Source organism: Carettochelys insculpta, chromosome 4, assembly GCF_033958435.1.
Source record: "Carettochelys insculpta isolate YL-2023 chromosome 4, ASM3395843v1, whole genome shotgun sequence".
NCBI lineage: Eukaryota > Metazoa > Chordata > Testudines > Carettochelyidae > Carettochelys > Carettochelys insculpta.
Window position 1 is genome coordinate 55,301,543 of NC_134140.1, and position 17,683 is coordinate 55,319,225.

The 17,683-nt window shown below is 41.5% G+C and overlaps 1 protein-coding gene across 12 annotated transcripts in view; it reads left to right on the forward strand.

The window, feature by feature from the left end:
• PCM1 (pericentriolar material 1) overlaps window positions 1-17,683 on the forward strand; it is an 81,621-nt gene continuing 63,938 nt past the window's right edge. The window contains exons 1-8 of one of the 12 annotated variants that reach the window (XM_074992868.1): window positions 14-4,845; window positions 5,410-5,493; window positions 8,685-8,760; window positions 11,391-11,504; window positions 13,137-13,382; window positions 15,003-15,272; window positions 15,914-16,084; window positions 16,275-16,391. In XM_074992868.1, coding sequence (XP_074848969.1) covers window positions 11,409-11,504; window positions 13,137-13,382; window positions 15,003-15,272; window positions 15,914-16,084; window positions 16,275-16,391 — 900 coding nt within the window. In that variant the 5' untranslated portion in view covers window positions 14-4,845; window positions 5,410-5,493; window positions 8,685-8,760; window positions 11,391-11,408. Of the gene's footprint in view, window positions 4,846-5,409; window positions 5,494-8,684; window positions 8,761-11,390; window positions 11,505-13,136; window positions 13,383-15,002; window positions 15,273-15,913; window positions 16,085-16,274; window positions 16,392-17,683 lie in introns of all 12 variants that reach the window. The other 11 variants (XM_074992869.1, XM_074992872.1, XM_074992871.1 and 8 more) reach the window with 11 other exon arrangements.

Here is a 17,683-nt window from a genome sequence, read left to right on the forward strand (position 1 = left end):
TAAATCACAAGCAAATTCTTAGAGCCTCCTGCTCTAAGGTAATAGAGGCTCAGGAATTCATGGCCCCTTTTCCATAGTGAGCAGCTCATTGTATGATATCCCTCTTCAACTGCAACCTTTGCTTGTAGTTAGGGACCTGGATCTCCTATGGCTATTCTATCATCAGTCACTTAGGAAAAAGCTTACATAAACAAAGATGGTGTGAGGTCTAACCATTGGTCTAAAGGACATAATAGGGGTTGCATCAGCAGCAGACATTTCTTGTGGATCTATACATGCTCTGAGTATGCCTACTGGATTGGGCCCCAAAGGCACAGTAAGCAGAGGAACCCTCAGTCTGTGAATCTGACGTTAAGTACTGAGCAGCTGGGCATTATCAGGATTTAGGTGGCAAAGCATGTGCCCACCTGCCAAAATTTATGCACTTTGGAGACTTTAAGTGGCAGAAATTTAAGCTTGTATGCAATTAAGGTGACAACAGGGCTAAGCAGCAACTAAGCAGGAGTTTCTGAATGGCAGTGAGGCTTATACGTAGAATTTTGGAATTGAAGTTCCTCTTGGCTACATCTACACTAGCAAGTTATTTCAAAAGAGTTTTCAAAAGAAGGGGGCTCTTTTGAAAGATCCCACAGACCACCTACATACAAAAAATGTTCTTTCGAAAGAAAATCGAAAGTAAGCAGTACTCCTTTTGAAATCACTCTTCCTTTCCCATTTCAGGAAGAACACCTTATTTTGAAAGAAAACACATGTAGACGCTCCACAGGGCCCTTCTTTTGAAAGAGCAGTCCTCATGGCACCTGATTTTTCGATCCCTGACCCATTCTTTCAAAAGAGCAAGGGCTGTGTAGATGCTCTCTTTCAAAAGAGCAGATCACTCTTTTGCTCCTCTTTTTTGTGTGTGGATGAACTCTTTGAAAAGAAGTTCTTTTGGAACAGACCTTCCAGGAAGGCTTCTTCAAAACAGCTCTGTAGCACAGATGTAGCCCTTGTGAATTCCACCCTAGATATCTTATTTTTAATGCAGAAATGTTGCTGAAAGAGAACTTAGGACTTAGCAGGAGTTATAGCACATGAATGGTAATCTATGATGAAGACCAATGGGTGGTAGGTGTTAAGAGATGATATAAAGAACTGCAGAGAGGAAGCCAAAGTTATTAGTCTTACAAAACAAAGATATATGTTAATAGTGGGTGATTAAGAATATGTAACTATTCACCGTAAGCAGATTTCTGTCCTGTGTGCTTTTTGCATGCATGTTTGTCTCTCTTGTTGCTGTGTAAAAATACCTGCAAATGATACAAAACAAAACACAGAACAGAGGAAACAGTAAAAAAGACTGTACACAATGTGCAGGAAAAATGCACAAATTGAATGCACTGAAAGGAAGATTTTTCTCATTAATCTTTTTTTATCATTTTATACATGACTTATGAGAGAAGGTAAAAAATGAAAACTAAGTAGGAACTTTAAACTGATGTCTCTTTTGCAGTCTAAATAAGTGTAACTTCTCATACTTGATGACTGATGTCATGATCCTATTAGTATGCCATAGAACCTTACCTGAATTTAAAATCTAAAATTGTTTCAGATCTTTTATATAGCACCACAAAGAAGAAAACATAGAATACTATCTCAAGAATTCTCCTTCCTTTTGAGGACACCTGTAATGTAGCAAGATCAATTTGCAATACAAATAGCTGACAGTCATTATCAAACAAGATGTAAATCATAATGTCAGATGATACAAAGATAAAAATTTTGAGACTTTAAAAACTGGATGGTAGCACTTTGTAAATACCATTGAAAATTGAACCTGCTGATACACTACCAAAAAGTAGCTACTATATTTGCTGTTATTTCTGTCACTTCACGCAGATTTGGCAGCCATTCCAGGCTTCAGAGTGACACATGTAAAAAAGTGATGGTTCTGGAAGATTTGTTTTGATTTGTCTGAGTGGCTAATAAGGAGGTGTGCTAGGGTAAGAGGATGTGAGTTTGGGACAATTGTGTATGCTGGTTGCCTTGTTTTGAAGAATTGTATCAGATAGGCCTTGTAATCCACTATGTATGCATCTATGCCATATATCTCATGGACCTGTTGCATGCACATTGTTGAGATATGTAAGAGTTAATAAGTATTTGGGTAGGCAATCCAACAGTAATGGGGAATCTGGCCAGAGCAGGCTCAGTCCTTGCTGATCTATACATGCTTTTTTCCATCTTGCTTGAGACCTAGAAAGATAGATAAGCATATAGTTGCACCCAGACTGTAACTTTGGTGAATGCATCTTTTGTTAACAGTGTCTTTGTGTTTCTCTGCTTGGTTCTGACTCGCTCTGTAAGAATATTTTTAGGGTCACATCCTCTGTGTTCTCTGTCACCTGCTGATTCGGGACACACACCATGCAGAAAAGTGCTGATCTAACTGAAAATCTTGTAAAAAAAGGCAGGTAAAATTATATTAGTCACCTGCCTATTAATATTGATTGTATAGGAGTTGAAATTACTAAAAAAGGGTTCACAGTAGTGACAGATGTGTGAGTTCACATTCCAAGGTGGATAAAAGAGTATAATGGGTGCGAAATCACTCAGAATGTTATGTTGGGAACCAGTACTATCAGTAAGGTGATCCATTTTACTCTGTCATCTACTGAGGTTCCTTTCTCCTCTCTAACACATGTTAGCTGTTGAGTAAAAGTGGGCTGATCAGGAGAGTTACAGCAGATATCGCAGTGGTCTCAGATTCTTGGCATGGGACAAGCAAATATATGTAATTCATAAAGTCAAAATGGCTGATGAAACAAAGAGTTCTCATCCTGGCTAGTAACAGAGAGGGAGCCGTGCTAGTCTACATACTATCAAAACAAAAAAGCAGTCAAGTAGCACTTTAACCACTAACAAAATAATTTATTAGGTGAGCTTTTGTGGAATTCTTTTAGAGTCTCTATACCATGGGTCCAAATCAGAAAGATGTCATCAATGTATCTTAACTAGAGGAGGGGTAATTCCACAGAGATTTTAACAATCTGCACCCCACAATTAACTTATGCCTCGATTACTCCACGCAAGAGATATATTTCCTGGACACTACAGTACAAATCAAGGATGGCCTGATCGGTACCACACAGTACCAGAAACCCACTGATCGCTATACTTATCTACACCCTTCTAGCTTCCATCCTGCACACATAACTAGATCCATTGTTTATAGTCAAGCCCTTAGGTACAATCGCATTTGCTCTGATCCAACTGACAGAGACCAAAAACTACAAGATCTCTACCAAATATTCATAAACTTGAATTACCCACCAGAAGAAATAAAAAAAAAAAACAAATTGACAGGGCCAGACAATACCCAGAGACCAGATAGTCCAAGATAGGCCCAGAAAAGCCAAGAACAGAACACCACTGGCCATCACCTACAGCCCCTAACTCAAACCACTGCAACGAATTATTAAAGACCTACAACCTTTCCTTAATCAGGATGCCACACTCCAGAAGGCCCTAGGTGACATGCCTGTTCTCTCCTATAGACCACCTCCCAACCTTAGAAGGATTCTCACCAACAGCCAGTCTCTACTGCGGGAATACCAGCCCTGGGACTTTTCCTTGCAACAAAGCCGCTGCCAGCTTTGTCCACGTATCTTTTCTGAAGATACCATCACTGGACCTAACCAGGTTATTCACAGAATCAGGGGCACATTCTCATGTTCTCAACTAACATCAGATATGCCATCATGTGCCAACTATGCCCAGATGCTTTGTATATTGGACAGACTTCAAACTCTCTCAGACAAAGAGTTAATGGGCACAAAACAGACATCAAGACATTCTTGATCCACAAACCAGTTAGTCTACATTTTAATGGAGTGGTCTGTTCTGTTAATGACTGAAGAGTTTGCGTCTTATTGAAGAATTTTCAGGCTGCTTTAGAAAGAGAAGCTGCTGAACTCTCTTTTGTGTTCAAATTTGACACATTAACACGTGGTTTGAACCAGGATGCAAATTTTCTGGGGCATTATAGGGACTCTTTGGCGGACTAGGCTTAATCTAATTCTTGACTCCAACCCTCCCTTCTGTTCACTGATTTGCTCACCTTGATATTTTTTTTTCTGACTTGTCAACTTTGATTACTATTTTTGGTTCTCTATGCCTTAAATATTGAGTCTGTTCTGGTACAGCTACGGTCTAAAGAAGTGGGTCTGTCCCACAAAAGCTCAACTAATAAATTATTTTGCTAATCTTTAAAATGCAACTTGGCTACTTTTTTGTTTTCATCCTGGCTAGTGACTGTGAGAGGAGCACCTGTCAGCACACGTTCCTGGCTGCGGCGTGAACAAGATAATAAAGGGCACGCCTCCCAGCATGCATTGTGATCGTGCTCTGTGCGCGCATGTCTCCCCCGTCCCCGCCTTCAGAACTACCAATCCCATCATGCTCTGCTCCCAGCAGAGGGTGGGAGTCGCTTGCTGACGCAAGGCATGCCGGGAGTTGTAGTTCTGCTTTTCCTTTGAGACGCCGATTCGATCTAACCCGCTCAGGTTTCCCGCCATGAATGCAGTGAGCGGAATAGCGTGAAAAAGACGCGCTGTTCTGCCTTCCAGTCACGTGCTTTGACGCCGGCCGCGAGGCGGAGCAGCCCACAGGAGCAGCGGCGGCGCAGGTTACCAAGTAACGGTGTGTATTAGTCCGCGATGTCCTGCCTCCGCACATAGCGAGCCAAAATGGCGGCGAAGGTGGCCGTTGAGGATTGCGTCTGAGGGTCCCAGTCCTCTCCACCACCACTAGGCCGGGGCCGGGGCCGCAGTGCGGGAGGCCCACAGCGGCGGAGCTGCTGCCGAGGTAACATCACTGCCCCGCCAGCGCCTGCGAGCCCGCGTCCGGGGGCGGGCGAGCGCGCGCCCCTCTCGGCTACAGCGAAAGTCTCCCGAGGCGCGATCCCTTCCCCAGGGCCCTTAGCTGCCGTCATCCCACCGCCGCCGTGTTGTCTCCCTCCGCCCCGCCTTCACCCTGTCCCTATCCGCGGGGAGTCCGTCGCTGGCTGCCCGGCTCGCTGCCGCGTAGAGCCTTTCGGCCTTCGATAGGCGCTCGGCCGCCAGCCGGTCAGGGACGGAGGCAGAGGAGCCTGGCACGCGCCTAGCGTGGCTCTGACAGACAAAGCGGCCGCCGACGGCTCGCCCCCTCCCGGCCAGTGCAGCAGCTCCTCGCCTTCAGTGCCCGACGGTTCCCGCCCGGCGCGGGGGAAGGGTGTGTTGGTCGCTTCTCCAAGGAGACGCTGCGCGTTCACGGGCAACGGCCATCTGTCGCCTCCCTGCCAGCCGCCCTTGGCGCGGGGCCCGCCCTCCGGCTTTGCCGCTGGAAAGAAGCGGGTCCGACCGCTAACCTTCTCCCCTTTCCACCTGGCAGCGTGACCTTCCCGAGAGACTGGGGGCGCAGGTCTGCGAGAGGCAGGAACTTTGCTCCGGGACCCCCGCTGTAGCCGACGGGCAGGTAGGTAGGTCGGTCGGTCCTGGGGATAGAATACTGATCATAATGACTTGAGTTTATGGGTCTGGCCGCTGGGCATAGAGCGTGTGGTAAGGCCGCTTACTGTGCTGGCGCCAGGGGGGCTTCTGTGTCTCGCCCTCAAAGAAGCATTCCTGCCGCAGTGGTGGTGTTTCACTAGTTGCTGATAAGACACAGGTGAGAGTATGACTAGATTAGAGAACATTTTCTCTGTTTTTTTTGGGAGAGAGGGTTAAATCTGTATGGATCTTACAACAATAGAGGATAAAAGACTTCAACAGTGGAAGGTAAGGGCAAAACTGGAGATTCACAAGTGTCTGGTACCTGAAGTTACTTTAAATAGCTTTTAAGATTGTCTAGGTTTTACATTTGTTATCCCTTTAAAACGTCTAATTTTTCAATGGAGCCCTGTACAAATACAAAATTGGTATCCACATCTGCAAAATTGACCCACAGACAGAATGTGCGGGTATCTGTAAATTTCTGGATAGAAAATTTGTATAAGGTGTGGATGTGGCGATAAAGTGGACATTCGTGATTTGTAGGGCTGTAGTTTTCAGAATGTCTGAGTTGATTCGTGCAGAATATTTGATTTCCCTTGCCCAGAAATATCAGATTGTAACCGTTGAACATATGTAGCTTTTACAGTTCAAAGTGATACTTCAAAATTTGGCAAGATGATTCAGAATTTGACCTATAACAAGCAGTCCAGTAGCACCCAGAGACTAACTTTTGTGGGTTAAAATGCACTTTGAACGTCAAAGATGAAACTATAAGTGTGCCAACAAAAAGTCTCCTAAAATACAAGTTTACATCTTATCACGGATTGCCCTAGTGCCATATGTTTGCCTGACTTGTGTGAGGGCTAGGGTAGAGGATTGGGATGCTGGGGTGAAGGCTGTTGCATGTGATCTCTGATGGATCTGGGGATAAAGGGTTTTAGGACCTTCAGTGGAGAGAGGGTTCTGCCTGTTCTGTCCCACTTAAACAGCTCTCGGGGGTCACGTGTAAGAGGTAGCTCTGTGGTGGCTCCAGTGAGGCTGGGTGGGGGTAAAGTGGGGGTGGCATTTCTCTCCTGGCTACACAAAGTCTACAGGTTTGTACTACAGGAATGATGAGGAGGGAGAATTTTGAGAAGATGCTTCCCTAGGCAGCCCTGAGCCTCTGCTCAGGAGTTATAAGGCAGTTGCACAGCTGACGAGGAGAACTACGACTGTATCTTTTTTAAGATTTCCCTCGGTTGAATATGATATATAAAAACACTGAGAAAGGAAGAGAGGAGAGCAGAATTTTAGTGAGTAGCTCTCTTCTGCAAATAGCTGCTAGAAAGTAAGGTAAAAGAAGACAAGACATGAACTAAAAGAGCCAGAAACACTGAATATAACTTCCTTGTGTATAATTGATTGAACTATTAGAAAACGTCTGACTGTAGTCTTCTAAGTTAGTTAATTGAGGGGGATGGGGAAAGAAGTTGGAATACTTGTGTAGCTCTATCTCAATCTCATCTTTGTGAAAAAATATTTTATCTCAAAATAACTAGGAATTTGCATCAGTTTCTAGGAAGTTATGAGAATCCAACAAGAATGCAGACTTATTGGAAAACCTTTTAAAAGCAAATGTAGGAAATTGGGATATGATAAGCTGCCTGCAGCCTGATTCAGCAAGGTACCCAAGTATATGAACAGTCCAGTTGATGCAGTGAATGCTATAATCCAGGACTGAAAGTCCTGATGCCACTGGGATATTGATACAATCGGCGAAGAGTAGTAGGAGAGAGGAGTTACGTAAGATTACAAGACAACAAAGCAGTCAAGTAGCACTTTAAAGACTAACAAAATAATTAGGTGATGAGCTTTCATGGGACAGAGCCACTTCTTCAGATTGTAGCTTTAACAGAAGAGACTCAATGTATAAAACACAGAGGTCCAAAAGTTATCAAGGTTGACAAATCAGAAAAATTGTTATCAAGATAGGCAAATCAGAAGAGCAGAGGGGCAGCAGGAGGAGGGGTGTGGGGTGGGGAAGTCAAGAGTTAGATTAAAAAAAAACTAAGAAAGAGCCCTGATAATGGGCCAGGTAATTGCTGTCCCAGTTCAAACCACATGTTAATTTGTCGAATTTGAATGTAAATGAGAGTTCTGAGCACTCTGTAAATGATTGTTGAAGTTCCTTTTCAGTAAAATACAGACTTTCAGGTCATTAACAGAATGGCCCACTCCATTGCTGGCTGACAGGTTTGTGAGTTAGGAGTTTTTTTATGTCTGTTTTGTGTCCATTCATTCTTTGTTGAAGAATGTTAAGCGTGTAAGATTACAAGGAGTTTGCACAGGTGTAACTGAATCGATCTTGGTCTATGTGCAGTCGTGGAAATTTTACGTAAGTGGAAATACTCGTACCTTATTGAGTTTGACTGTAGTAATAAAAATGTATCTGATCTGCATCTTCCTTGACTTAGATGCTAAGGTAAATATTGCCTTTTTTTTTTTTTTTTTTTTAAAAAATACTGGAAAAAAATTGGTGGCTGTGATGTAATCTTGTATCATTTTTACTTTTGGTGATACAATACTTTCATGAGCAGTGCAGGTTGAATGTCTCTAATCTGGAACTCTCTTGTCCTGCAAACTCCGTAATCTGGCATGATTTTAGTTAGGTTACCACTTGTCATAGGTGTGGCCAAATTTCTCGTGGTCCCATGAAATTTGTTTCCAGACACCAGTTCTGACTGTCAGTGTTCTGTGCTGTTATTTACCTGTAATTTACTCCTAAATGTATTCTAGGAGCTCAGTAAGGAGTGGAAATGTTGGTAATGTGCTAGAATATATTGCCGTCCCATGGTCCAGCAAATTTGTCAGGGACTGGTCAGTTCCTGAGGGTGCTGGACAAGATAGGCTGAACATATAGTAGTAAGCCTCTTCCACTCCTACATCTTGGAGCGTAGGCCATTGACGAACATTTGCCAACGTCCTCTGTCTTTGGGGGATCTTTTCCATTTCTGAGGAGGTATATCTTGTTTTTTTTAACGTCTGCCTTTAGGCCTGCATGCCAGGTATTTCTTAGGTGCCGTCTTCTCCTTTTTCCTTGTGGGTTCCAATTTTAAGGCTTTCTTTGTGATGGTGGTGGTTGGTTTTCTGAGATTATGGCCAAACCATTGCCATCTTCTCTTTCTTGTTCAACAGGAAGTTGGTGGGTCAGTTGTCGTGGGTCTTGGTTGTTCAGGGTGTATGGCCAGTGGATCTGGAGGATTTTACAGAGGTAATTATTGATAAATGTCTGGATTTTTTTGAAAGTCATCTTTGTTCTCCAAGTTTCTTCTCCATACATTAGGACTGATTTGATACTGGAATTGAATAACCCAATCTTAGTCTGAGTTCTGATCTGCTTAGAATTCCAGATGTTTTTTCATGAGAAGAGCTTTTCTTGGTTTCCCAGTTCTCGCTCTCACATCAGCACCATTGCCTCTTCTTTATCAGTGAGAATACGTTTCAATGAGCTTGTATAGTTATTCCTGTACAGGAAGGGGATTGCTCTGTCCTTATCACATTTTTTTTGCCAGTGTAACTGCATCCACATTAGGTAACCATAATAATTACAGTGGTACAACTTCGAAACGTAGATCAGGCATAATTTTTCTAGTATTAATCCAAGCTGTATACAAAGAAAACACTTTTGTAACTAATTTATGAACATATGTGACTTCCATACACGCATGATCAGGCATGTGTGAACTTTGGTTTTGTAATTAGTGGTCTAAGATACCTGACCAATCAGTACAATGTACCTTCAGTTCTTTTGGTCTCTTACCTGAGCTAATAAGTTCTGACTGACACCAGCAGAAATAAATGACATCATGTTGTATTTCATAAGATATCTTCAGAATATGGTGCTGATGTTCACCTGACAGCTAGGACTATGTAGGAAGGTGATTATTTGCCTAAATGTGTCAGTATTCCACTTCTGTAACTGATGTTGATGGTAATATTAATATCCATGTGGGTGAAAGAAACTAGTTTCTTGCTCAACCCAATTAAAGTTAGAAACAGACTTCAGAGAGAAGCTGCGGAGCTGCAATTCATTTGCAAATTTAACACCATCAACCAAGGATTGAACAGAGACTGGGAGTGGCCGGCAAATTATAAAAGCAGTTTCTCCTCTCTTGATGTTCACACTTCACATTAGCTACTGATAATGGGCTGCATCCTCCCTGACTGAAATGACCTGGTTTCTGGTCTGGATGTTCACAACTCCACATTAACTGCTGATAATGGGCCACATCCTCCATGACTGAACTGACCGTGTCAACTCTGGCCCTCCTCTTGATTGGCACTCCCTCCTTTTCATGAGCCTATATATATATATACACACCCTCTTTTCGAACCCCTGACTCATGCATCTGATAAAATGGGTCTTTGCCCACAAAAGTGTATGATCCAAAATATCTGTTGGTCTGTAAGGTGTCACAGGACTTCTTGTTTTTGAATACACAGACTAGCTTGGCAACCCCTGATACCAATAAAGTGTGCCACAGGTACTTGGTCTACAGATTTGTTCTTGTTTTGTGTGTGCTTGGTATCATAGCACTGTTGTGTATGTGGTTACAGGTGGCTAGGGCTTGTACACACCAACACTCAAAAGGATAAGGTGGGATTGACAGCCTTCGGCCTGTGGCCCATCAGGGTAATCCACTAGTGAGCTGTGAGACGTGTTTATGTTGACTCTCCACAAACATGGTCTTCTGCAGCTCTTGGTGGTCATGGTTTGCTGTTCCTGGGCAATGTGAATTGTGTGAAGTGGTGCAGGTCTCAGAGATGCACTGGGCACTGCCCTGGTGGCTGTGATGGGCTATGCCTGCAGACAATCCATGTAAACAAATTGTAATGTGCTCTCATACTTCCCCTTCCCCCCCACCCCACAGGCCAAAGGTTGCCCATCCATCGGAATAAGCCAAGGATTCAACTTTAAAAAACATTTTTTTTGTCTCTCTAATCTTCTTTGGCTGTACTTAAATTTTTTGGTGTTTATCAAAATGATTTGAAATAGCCCAAGCAGGAAGGATTTCCTTAACTGTTGACACAATATATTTATCTGAAGAATTGTTTAAAACGCAAGCCATTTGTTTATCTATTAGCAATCTGTTTCCATGGTAAATAAAAAAAAAAGTGATGAATATACTCTTATTTTTCTGTAAATCGTACTTATGATGAAATCTTTGGCATTCTGTAGCTAAATGTTTGTAATATATGATATAGTAAGGAAAAAAGAACTCCTGTTACAGACAGACAACAAGTGTCCTTTTCAGTGGTCTGTTATGGGATATTTTAGTATTGAATGCAGGACATTTTACTTTGAATATATTCATCATATGAAACTTTTTTTAATTCTTGAAAGCCATTGTATTAGACTGACATCACTGTGGACCTGATGCTACTCTATTGCACTGTGATAGTGTTAAACACTGTATCTTTTTACTGTTTCCAAGAACTAAATTTTCTCATTATGCCTTTGTACGTTTTATTGCAGAAGGTCAGACATAGTAAAATATTTTTCATTTGTACTGTTATTTTATAATGGAACAATTTTAGAAAGTACAGTTCATACTTCATTTACAACTTCTCTAAAAATGTTTAGTTTTAACACCTGCCTGTTTTTAGGATGACTAATATTTATGGATTTTAGAGCTTCATAAAATAGCTTAAGATATTTTTCAGAATATTGTAGCTCATTTTCCTAAATTGTGCATATTTTTCTGCTGTTTCATTTACCTCATAGAATGTGCATAGTGCTGAGCATGGATTAGAATAATCTGTTTTTCAAGAAAATATCTCTAACTTTTAGTTGATATGGGAAATAGGCTGCATTAATAGGTTTACCTCACTTTTTTATAGTTTTTTTGACTGCATATCATGGCAACAGGAGGTGGTCCGTTTGAAGAAAGCATGAATGATCAGGACTTGCCTAGCTGGAGCAATGAGAGCTTTGATGACCGACTGAACAATACGGTACAATTCATGTTACTTTTTTAATTGTAACATCATATTAGAGGTTTAAATTGACACACAGATTCTATTGTAGTGTTGGATAGGTATGAAACCATAAAAAATTATCAAGCAGGATGCTGTAGTAGAAGTTACTTGCATATGTTCCATTCATAAAACTAAATATGTGTCCAGCTGAAATAAATGTTAGCAAACATATGTGTGATACAAAGAAGATGATTTGTATGATACAAACAGGGGGAGGGATATCTTAGTGGCTAGAGCATTGGCCTTTTAAACCCAAGGTTATGAGTTGATTACTTGAGGGGGCCTTTCAAGGTCTGGGGCAGGTTAGATGTTTTAAAAAAAAAAAAAAAAAAAAAAAAGTTAGGGATGGTGATAGGTCCTGCTGTGAGTGCGGGGGACTGGACTCGATGACCTCCTGAGGTCTCTTCCAGTTTTATATGATATGTTATGTTAAAAATAGATTTGAAAGAGCCATATGCGGATGGACTGATGATCCCTGATCAAGAGTTGGCCTATCAGAACTGAGTTGCTAATCTAACTATGTATAAAACATTTTTGGTGGTGGGGACTAGATTATTTGAGAAGCATTCGTGGGAATTGCCTCTCAAGGTTAAGAATTATAACCCACTAAAGACTGAGTAGAAGATTAATGCTCAGTCTGCAGCTTATAAACTGCATGTGGCTGTAGCTATTGGCTCTTGAAGTCTACCTCTTGGATTGCCACGAACAGCTGATTAGCAGTACTTATGGTGGAACGGAGTTCTTGCTCCTCCCTCACTTTCTGTATCTGCTAGAGAGATAAAAGGTAAGCTGTGATTGATCTGGTGACACCAGGAACTGGCTCTTTTAACGCCAGCACCAAATGTGATTGTGGTGACTTATTTTAAAAAGCCCCTCGGCAATTGTCAGCATCTTGTTAGCTTTGTTTTATCTTGATGGGCTGCACTCCATCCCTTGGATGAAGCACCCCAGTGAGGGGAAGGAATTTGCTCCTAATGTGTATCAGAGTTCACTTTTGGGTGGGCCTGGCTGCTAGTCTATGCAGACTGTGGTGGGTGTTTAGCTGGCAGTGACAAAGCATTGCAAGCCATGGCATCTCTATAAAGAGTGCTTTATCTGAGCTGTTGCTTGTGCTTCTGAGTTTAGTATGTGTTAATAGAGAGGTCTCATGGTTCATTTGTAGTATGCAAGAAATGAGTTAGCTAAATTTTAGTTTTTGTTCTATAGAAAATTTATTTGAAAAGTTTGTAGTGTTTTGTGTTTATAGCTATTTATTATTGTGTGCGTTTGGGGTGTTATGCAATTATGGCTGCCAGCTCACATGACTGAGTACCACTTGAAGCAGAAGAAAAATGCTAATGTAGCTTTGTTTCAATTGAACAAATACTTCTGAAGACAAAAATGGTTAATTAGATCAAGCTCCCTGTGAGATTACATATTATTTGTGCTTTGGAGAAGACTATATTTTATTCAGTTTTGATACTTACATTTAAGCAATAATTTGACAATGTTTTTAGTATTTGTTTTTTCTGTGACTCTAAAATTAAATCCAACCTCAGTTCACTGAAGCAGACTTTATTTTTTCACTAAAGACATAATGAATATGTTTTCCTTCTGCTTTTTCTGAAGGACTGGAGGGGGCAACAGAAGAAAGCAAACAGGTCTTCAGAGAAGAACAAGAAAAAACTCAGTGGGGAAGGTGAAACCAGGCTTACTAATGACATATCTCCAGAGTCCTCACCTGGAATAGGACGGCGGAAGACAAGGACTCCTCATAGTTTTCCTCACACTAGATATATGACTCAGATGTCTGTTCCAGAGCAGGCAGAATTGGAAAGGCTTAAGCAACGAATAAATTTCAGTGATCTGGATCAGGTTTGTGGCTGTGTGTTTGTTTGCAAAAAGTATATGAAAGTAAAACTACACAAAGCTTTTTAACTGTCTTTTTTTGATTTAACAAACTTGAAAAAGACTTCTAGCTGAGCTTCTGACTTTCAAAAATGTTCATTGGCAAATAATAGTCCAGATTCTGAACTGGAGCAAGTAAAACAAGACAAATGTTCTGGATTATAGGGTCCAGATACTAGCTATGAAAAGTAGACAACTGAAGTTCATTCTTTAATTCTGTAGTGTACTAATTTGGATATCTGCAGTTTATTTCTTGTGAACCTACCTATTCTGGATGTCCCTCTTCCCAGAACACTTGTGGTGCAGAGGTAGAAATGGTTCTCTGCACTGCTGCTCCCCCTCCTTCCCAGCTGGGGGGGAACAAATGGCAGCATACAGAGCTGTCTTCCCTGAATCTTTCCCTACCATTCCCATAGTGGCAGGGGCCAGTGCCTGGGAGCAGCAGGGGGACACAGAGTCACCTGTGCCCCAGGAATGCAGTGCCAGGTAAGCACCCCATTACTCTCCCACCCGGACTCCACAGTGCCTCCCTCTGGCTTGGCAACATTTTAATCCATCATTCCCTGTTTGTCGAATTAAAGCAGTTCAAGTCTGTTTCTGTACTTGTAACACATCTGTGGGAGTTACATTATTACTTGCCAGTTGGGAGGGTATTTTATTGAAGGTATTACTTCCTGTAGTAATGTAATTTGAGACTGTGACCCTAGTTGTGTCTGGGTTGGATGCTTGGTAGCAGAATGGAGTGTCAGGCTTTTTAGTTCTGCCCCTAAATATTTGCTGAATTTGTATTTTCATTTAAAAACAAAGACCTCTAGTTTTCATGGGTGTAACAGTACCCTTCCAAATGTGACCCATTGCTTTGCTGTCTTCCCAAATCTGAAGACAAGACCACTATGGAGCCTCTCTTGCTGCTCTTAGTTTTTCTAAGGAACAGCAGAGTGGGACTGATATACCTATACCTATTCCATTGTGGTTGCATACAGCATTCTGAATAGCATCAGTAAATATTCCATCTTAGTAGTAGCACAAGAAAACTCTGGAGCAATTTACAGGGGAGGATTTAAAAAAAACAAAACAGAACAAAATACCCACCAGTCTGGAGTAGAGTGAGAAATGCTCTTTCCACATAGCAAGCAAGAAACTACACAGGAATTCATTGTCAGATGCTGTTCTTTATTCCAATTCAGTAGTCAGGAGGCTATAGGATAAGTAGCTACTTTCTCATGCCTTTAGAGGGTGACATGGTTTCACATTGTCTGGCACAAAGCAGGAGTTCAGAGCAGGGTCCAGGGATAGAACCTTGATAGGAATTCTAGAGTTCTCCCTGTCACTTGCAGTGTAATGGGTAGGAAATAGAGCTTTTTTTCAGAATTTGCCTGGTGGAGATGGTTTTAATCAACTTCAATATCAGTCATCAATTGTAAGTTTAGTTTTCTGTCTAATAGGTGATTTTTTTTCTTTTTTTAATCTGTGTATCATTTCTGAACTTCATGATACTACTTGATTAGTTTGCAATTAAACAGTGAAATTAAAATGTTTTTGAAAAAATATTTAAGAAATAACTTTCTTTCATTTGCTTTTATGTAGAGGAGCATTGGAAGTGATTCTCAAGGCAGAGCAACAGCTGCTAACAACAAACGTCAACTTAATGAAAAAAAACCATTCAACTTCCTATCACTGCAGATTAACACTAACAAAGGCAAGGATGCAGCCACAAGCCCTCAAAAAAAGGAAACTGGTGGCTCTTCACAATGTAAAGAGTTATTTGCATCTGCTTTGAGTAAGGACTTCTTGCAGAATTGTCAGGTGCTTGCTCAAGAAGATGGAAGAGGAGAACCTGTTATGGATAGTAGCCAGGTATTGTTTGTGACTTGGCCTATTTCTGTTGTAATCTCTCCCTCCCACAAATGTGGAACATTCAGAAAATGTACAATTTCATTGATAAATACCCTGATGAAACTTCCTAGATGGTTTTTGTCAGTTCTTAAAATTAATCCCAAATGGGTCATTTGAAAGTTTATATTTTGCAGTTATTGTTGAAAATAACTTGTTTCAGAATACATGCAGTTAGATTTAAAATATACACTATGTGCCAGAATGCTTGTGATCATATCCTGGTAACTCCATATAGTGCAAGAGACGTAGTTCATTTAACGTTGCATTCTTAAGATTGACGTGGTTACCATTTTAATGGTTTTGGTCATTTCTGGGACTAGCATACAAATTGTGACGTAAGGTTTAGATATGAGCTCAGCAGTGCGTCTCTTTGTTACTTGTGACCAAATTAACATTAATTCTCACTCTTGGAAGTTTATGCACATGCTTGATGCCTGCTGAAGTCAGTGCCAGTTGTAGGACTTATACCATAAACTATCACATGATTTTATTTTATTTACATAGGTGTGGTATAAATTAATCACCTTCCTATCTTAGGCATCACAAATATAAATTCCATTTACTGATTAACTTACTGAGTGATTTCAATGTTTTCTCTGCAGATTGTAGGCAGACTAGTTCAAATTCGTGACTATATTGCAAAGGCCAGCTCCATGCGGGATGATCTTGTAGAGAAAAATGAAAGATCTGCTAACGTTGAGCGCTTGTCTCATCTCATAGAACATCTTAAAGAACAAGAAAAATCCTATCTGAAGTTTTTGCAAAAGATGCTTGTAAGTTTCGGAACTTAAAATATAGCTGTAATATCTCTCCAGAGAAATGTTGGAAAACTTCAAAGAGTCAGTCATTAGTATAATGATACTGCTAGGAAAGTTAACTTAAAGATGTAGTACCTTCCATGATAATTCATTTGTTACTACTCCATTTATATAGCTTTTGATTTATGCTGCTAAAATATTTCAGGCTAGAGAAAATGAGGAGGAGGATGTTCGGACAATAGATTCAGCTGTGGGATCTGGTTCTGTAGCTGAGAGCACATCGCTAAACATAGATGTGCAGTCTGAGGCTTCAGATACCACGGTAAGCTGCTTTTAGTACTTGGGTGCTAGAAATGGACTTTTTCCCCCCTAATTAGTAGTTGATAATATTGTTAATCTGAAATTCAGTTCAAGGAGAATTAACACTGTTCCCTGCCCCGCCCCCCCATGCTTAAGAATGTATATTTTTTTTAAAAACTTGTGGTTTTTTTTGATCGTAACATTTTTACTTTTTGGTGGTTTATGAATCCTAAAAATAACTCTACCCATATTAAATATGTATATTGCCTGTTACTAGTGCAGAAAGGACTAGTTTTCTAAGCTGTTTATTGATAAATGATGTGCTTCCAGTACTGGGGAAACTGATTAAGTAATAGAGGGGTAGAAATGGTTCACTACCATGGAATGTTATAGGGCAGTGGAGTCCAATAATAATTCAAGGATCACCACGCTTGTGGTTGTCGTCCTTTCACATTCACCACAGCCTCTCCCCACCACCACCCTCTAGATAAATGTCCACCCCCTCCCCCAGAGCCAGGCTTCCCCAGTCCTCCCATTGCCCTGTGTTTAAGTGAATGTCAGCGACTCGCAAGAGCTGCCACCGCTGGAGCTGCAGGGGCCAGAGCCGCAGGGGTTACTGCTGCCAGGCGCTTGTCCCACCAAGCAGTGGGACACATGGGCGGAGGGCATGCCACGTGTGTGGCTCAGAGGAGCTGCATGTGGCTCCAGAGCCTGGGAATCGCCACACTGCAGTACCTTGTTTGCCACAAGTGGTGAACGTATTAGATACTGTGGCTGTAAGACGAATGAGTGTATATGTAGTGATACAGTAACAAGCATTGCTGTAGGAGGGGGCTTCACAGCTTCTTCTGTTGGGTCAGCTTTAAATGAAGCCCACACAATCTTTATAGGAGTGCAAAGGCAGTATACTGCATTTATTGAGAATACAACAGTAGCATTCACATGCATGGACACACGCACACGGGGACACACACACACACATGGACAGAGTCCAACCAGACAATGTTATAGTTACCAGTCTAGACCCTGGATCAATCTAGTGGCCAGCTAAGTTGATCACAGAGGGGGTGCGGGGCCTTCTCTGTCACGATTCAGTGCCCTCCTGGAGTTGGTGGCAAAGGGAACGCAAGTCCCCTGGTAAAGCACCCTGCTTTTATAATCCTTTTATCTGTTGAAGTTTGCTGTGCCAGTCTATGACTGGTGTGTTATCTTTTTGATACCATTCATTCTCAAAACATCTCCAAAAGGCTCATCCTGTAATCAGTTGTCTTTAAGGGTGCCTGCTCCAGTCATCAGTCTGCCAATCCAATCACT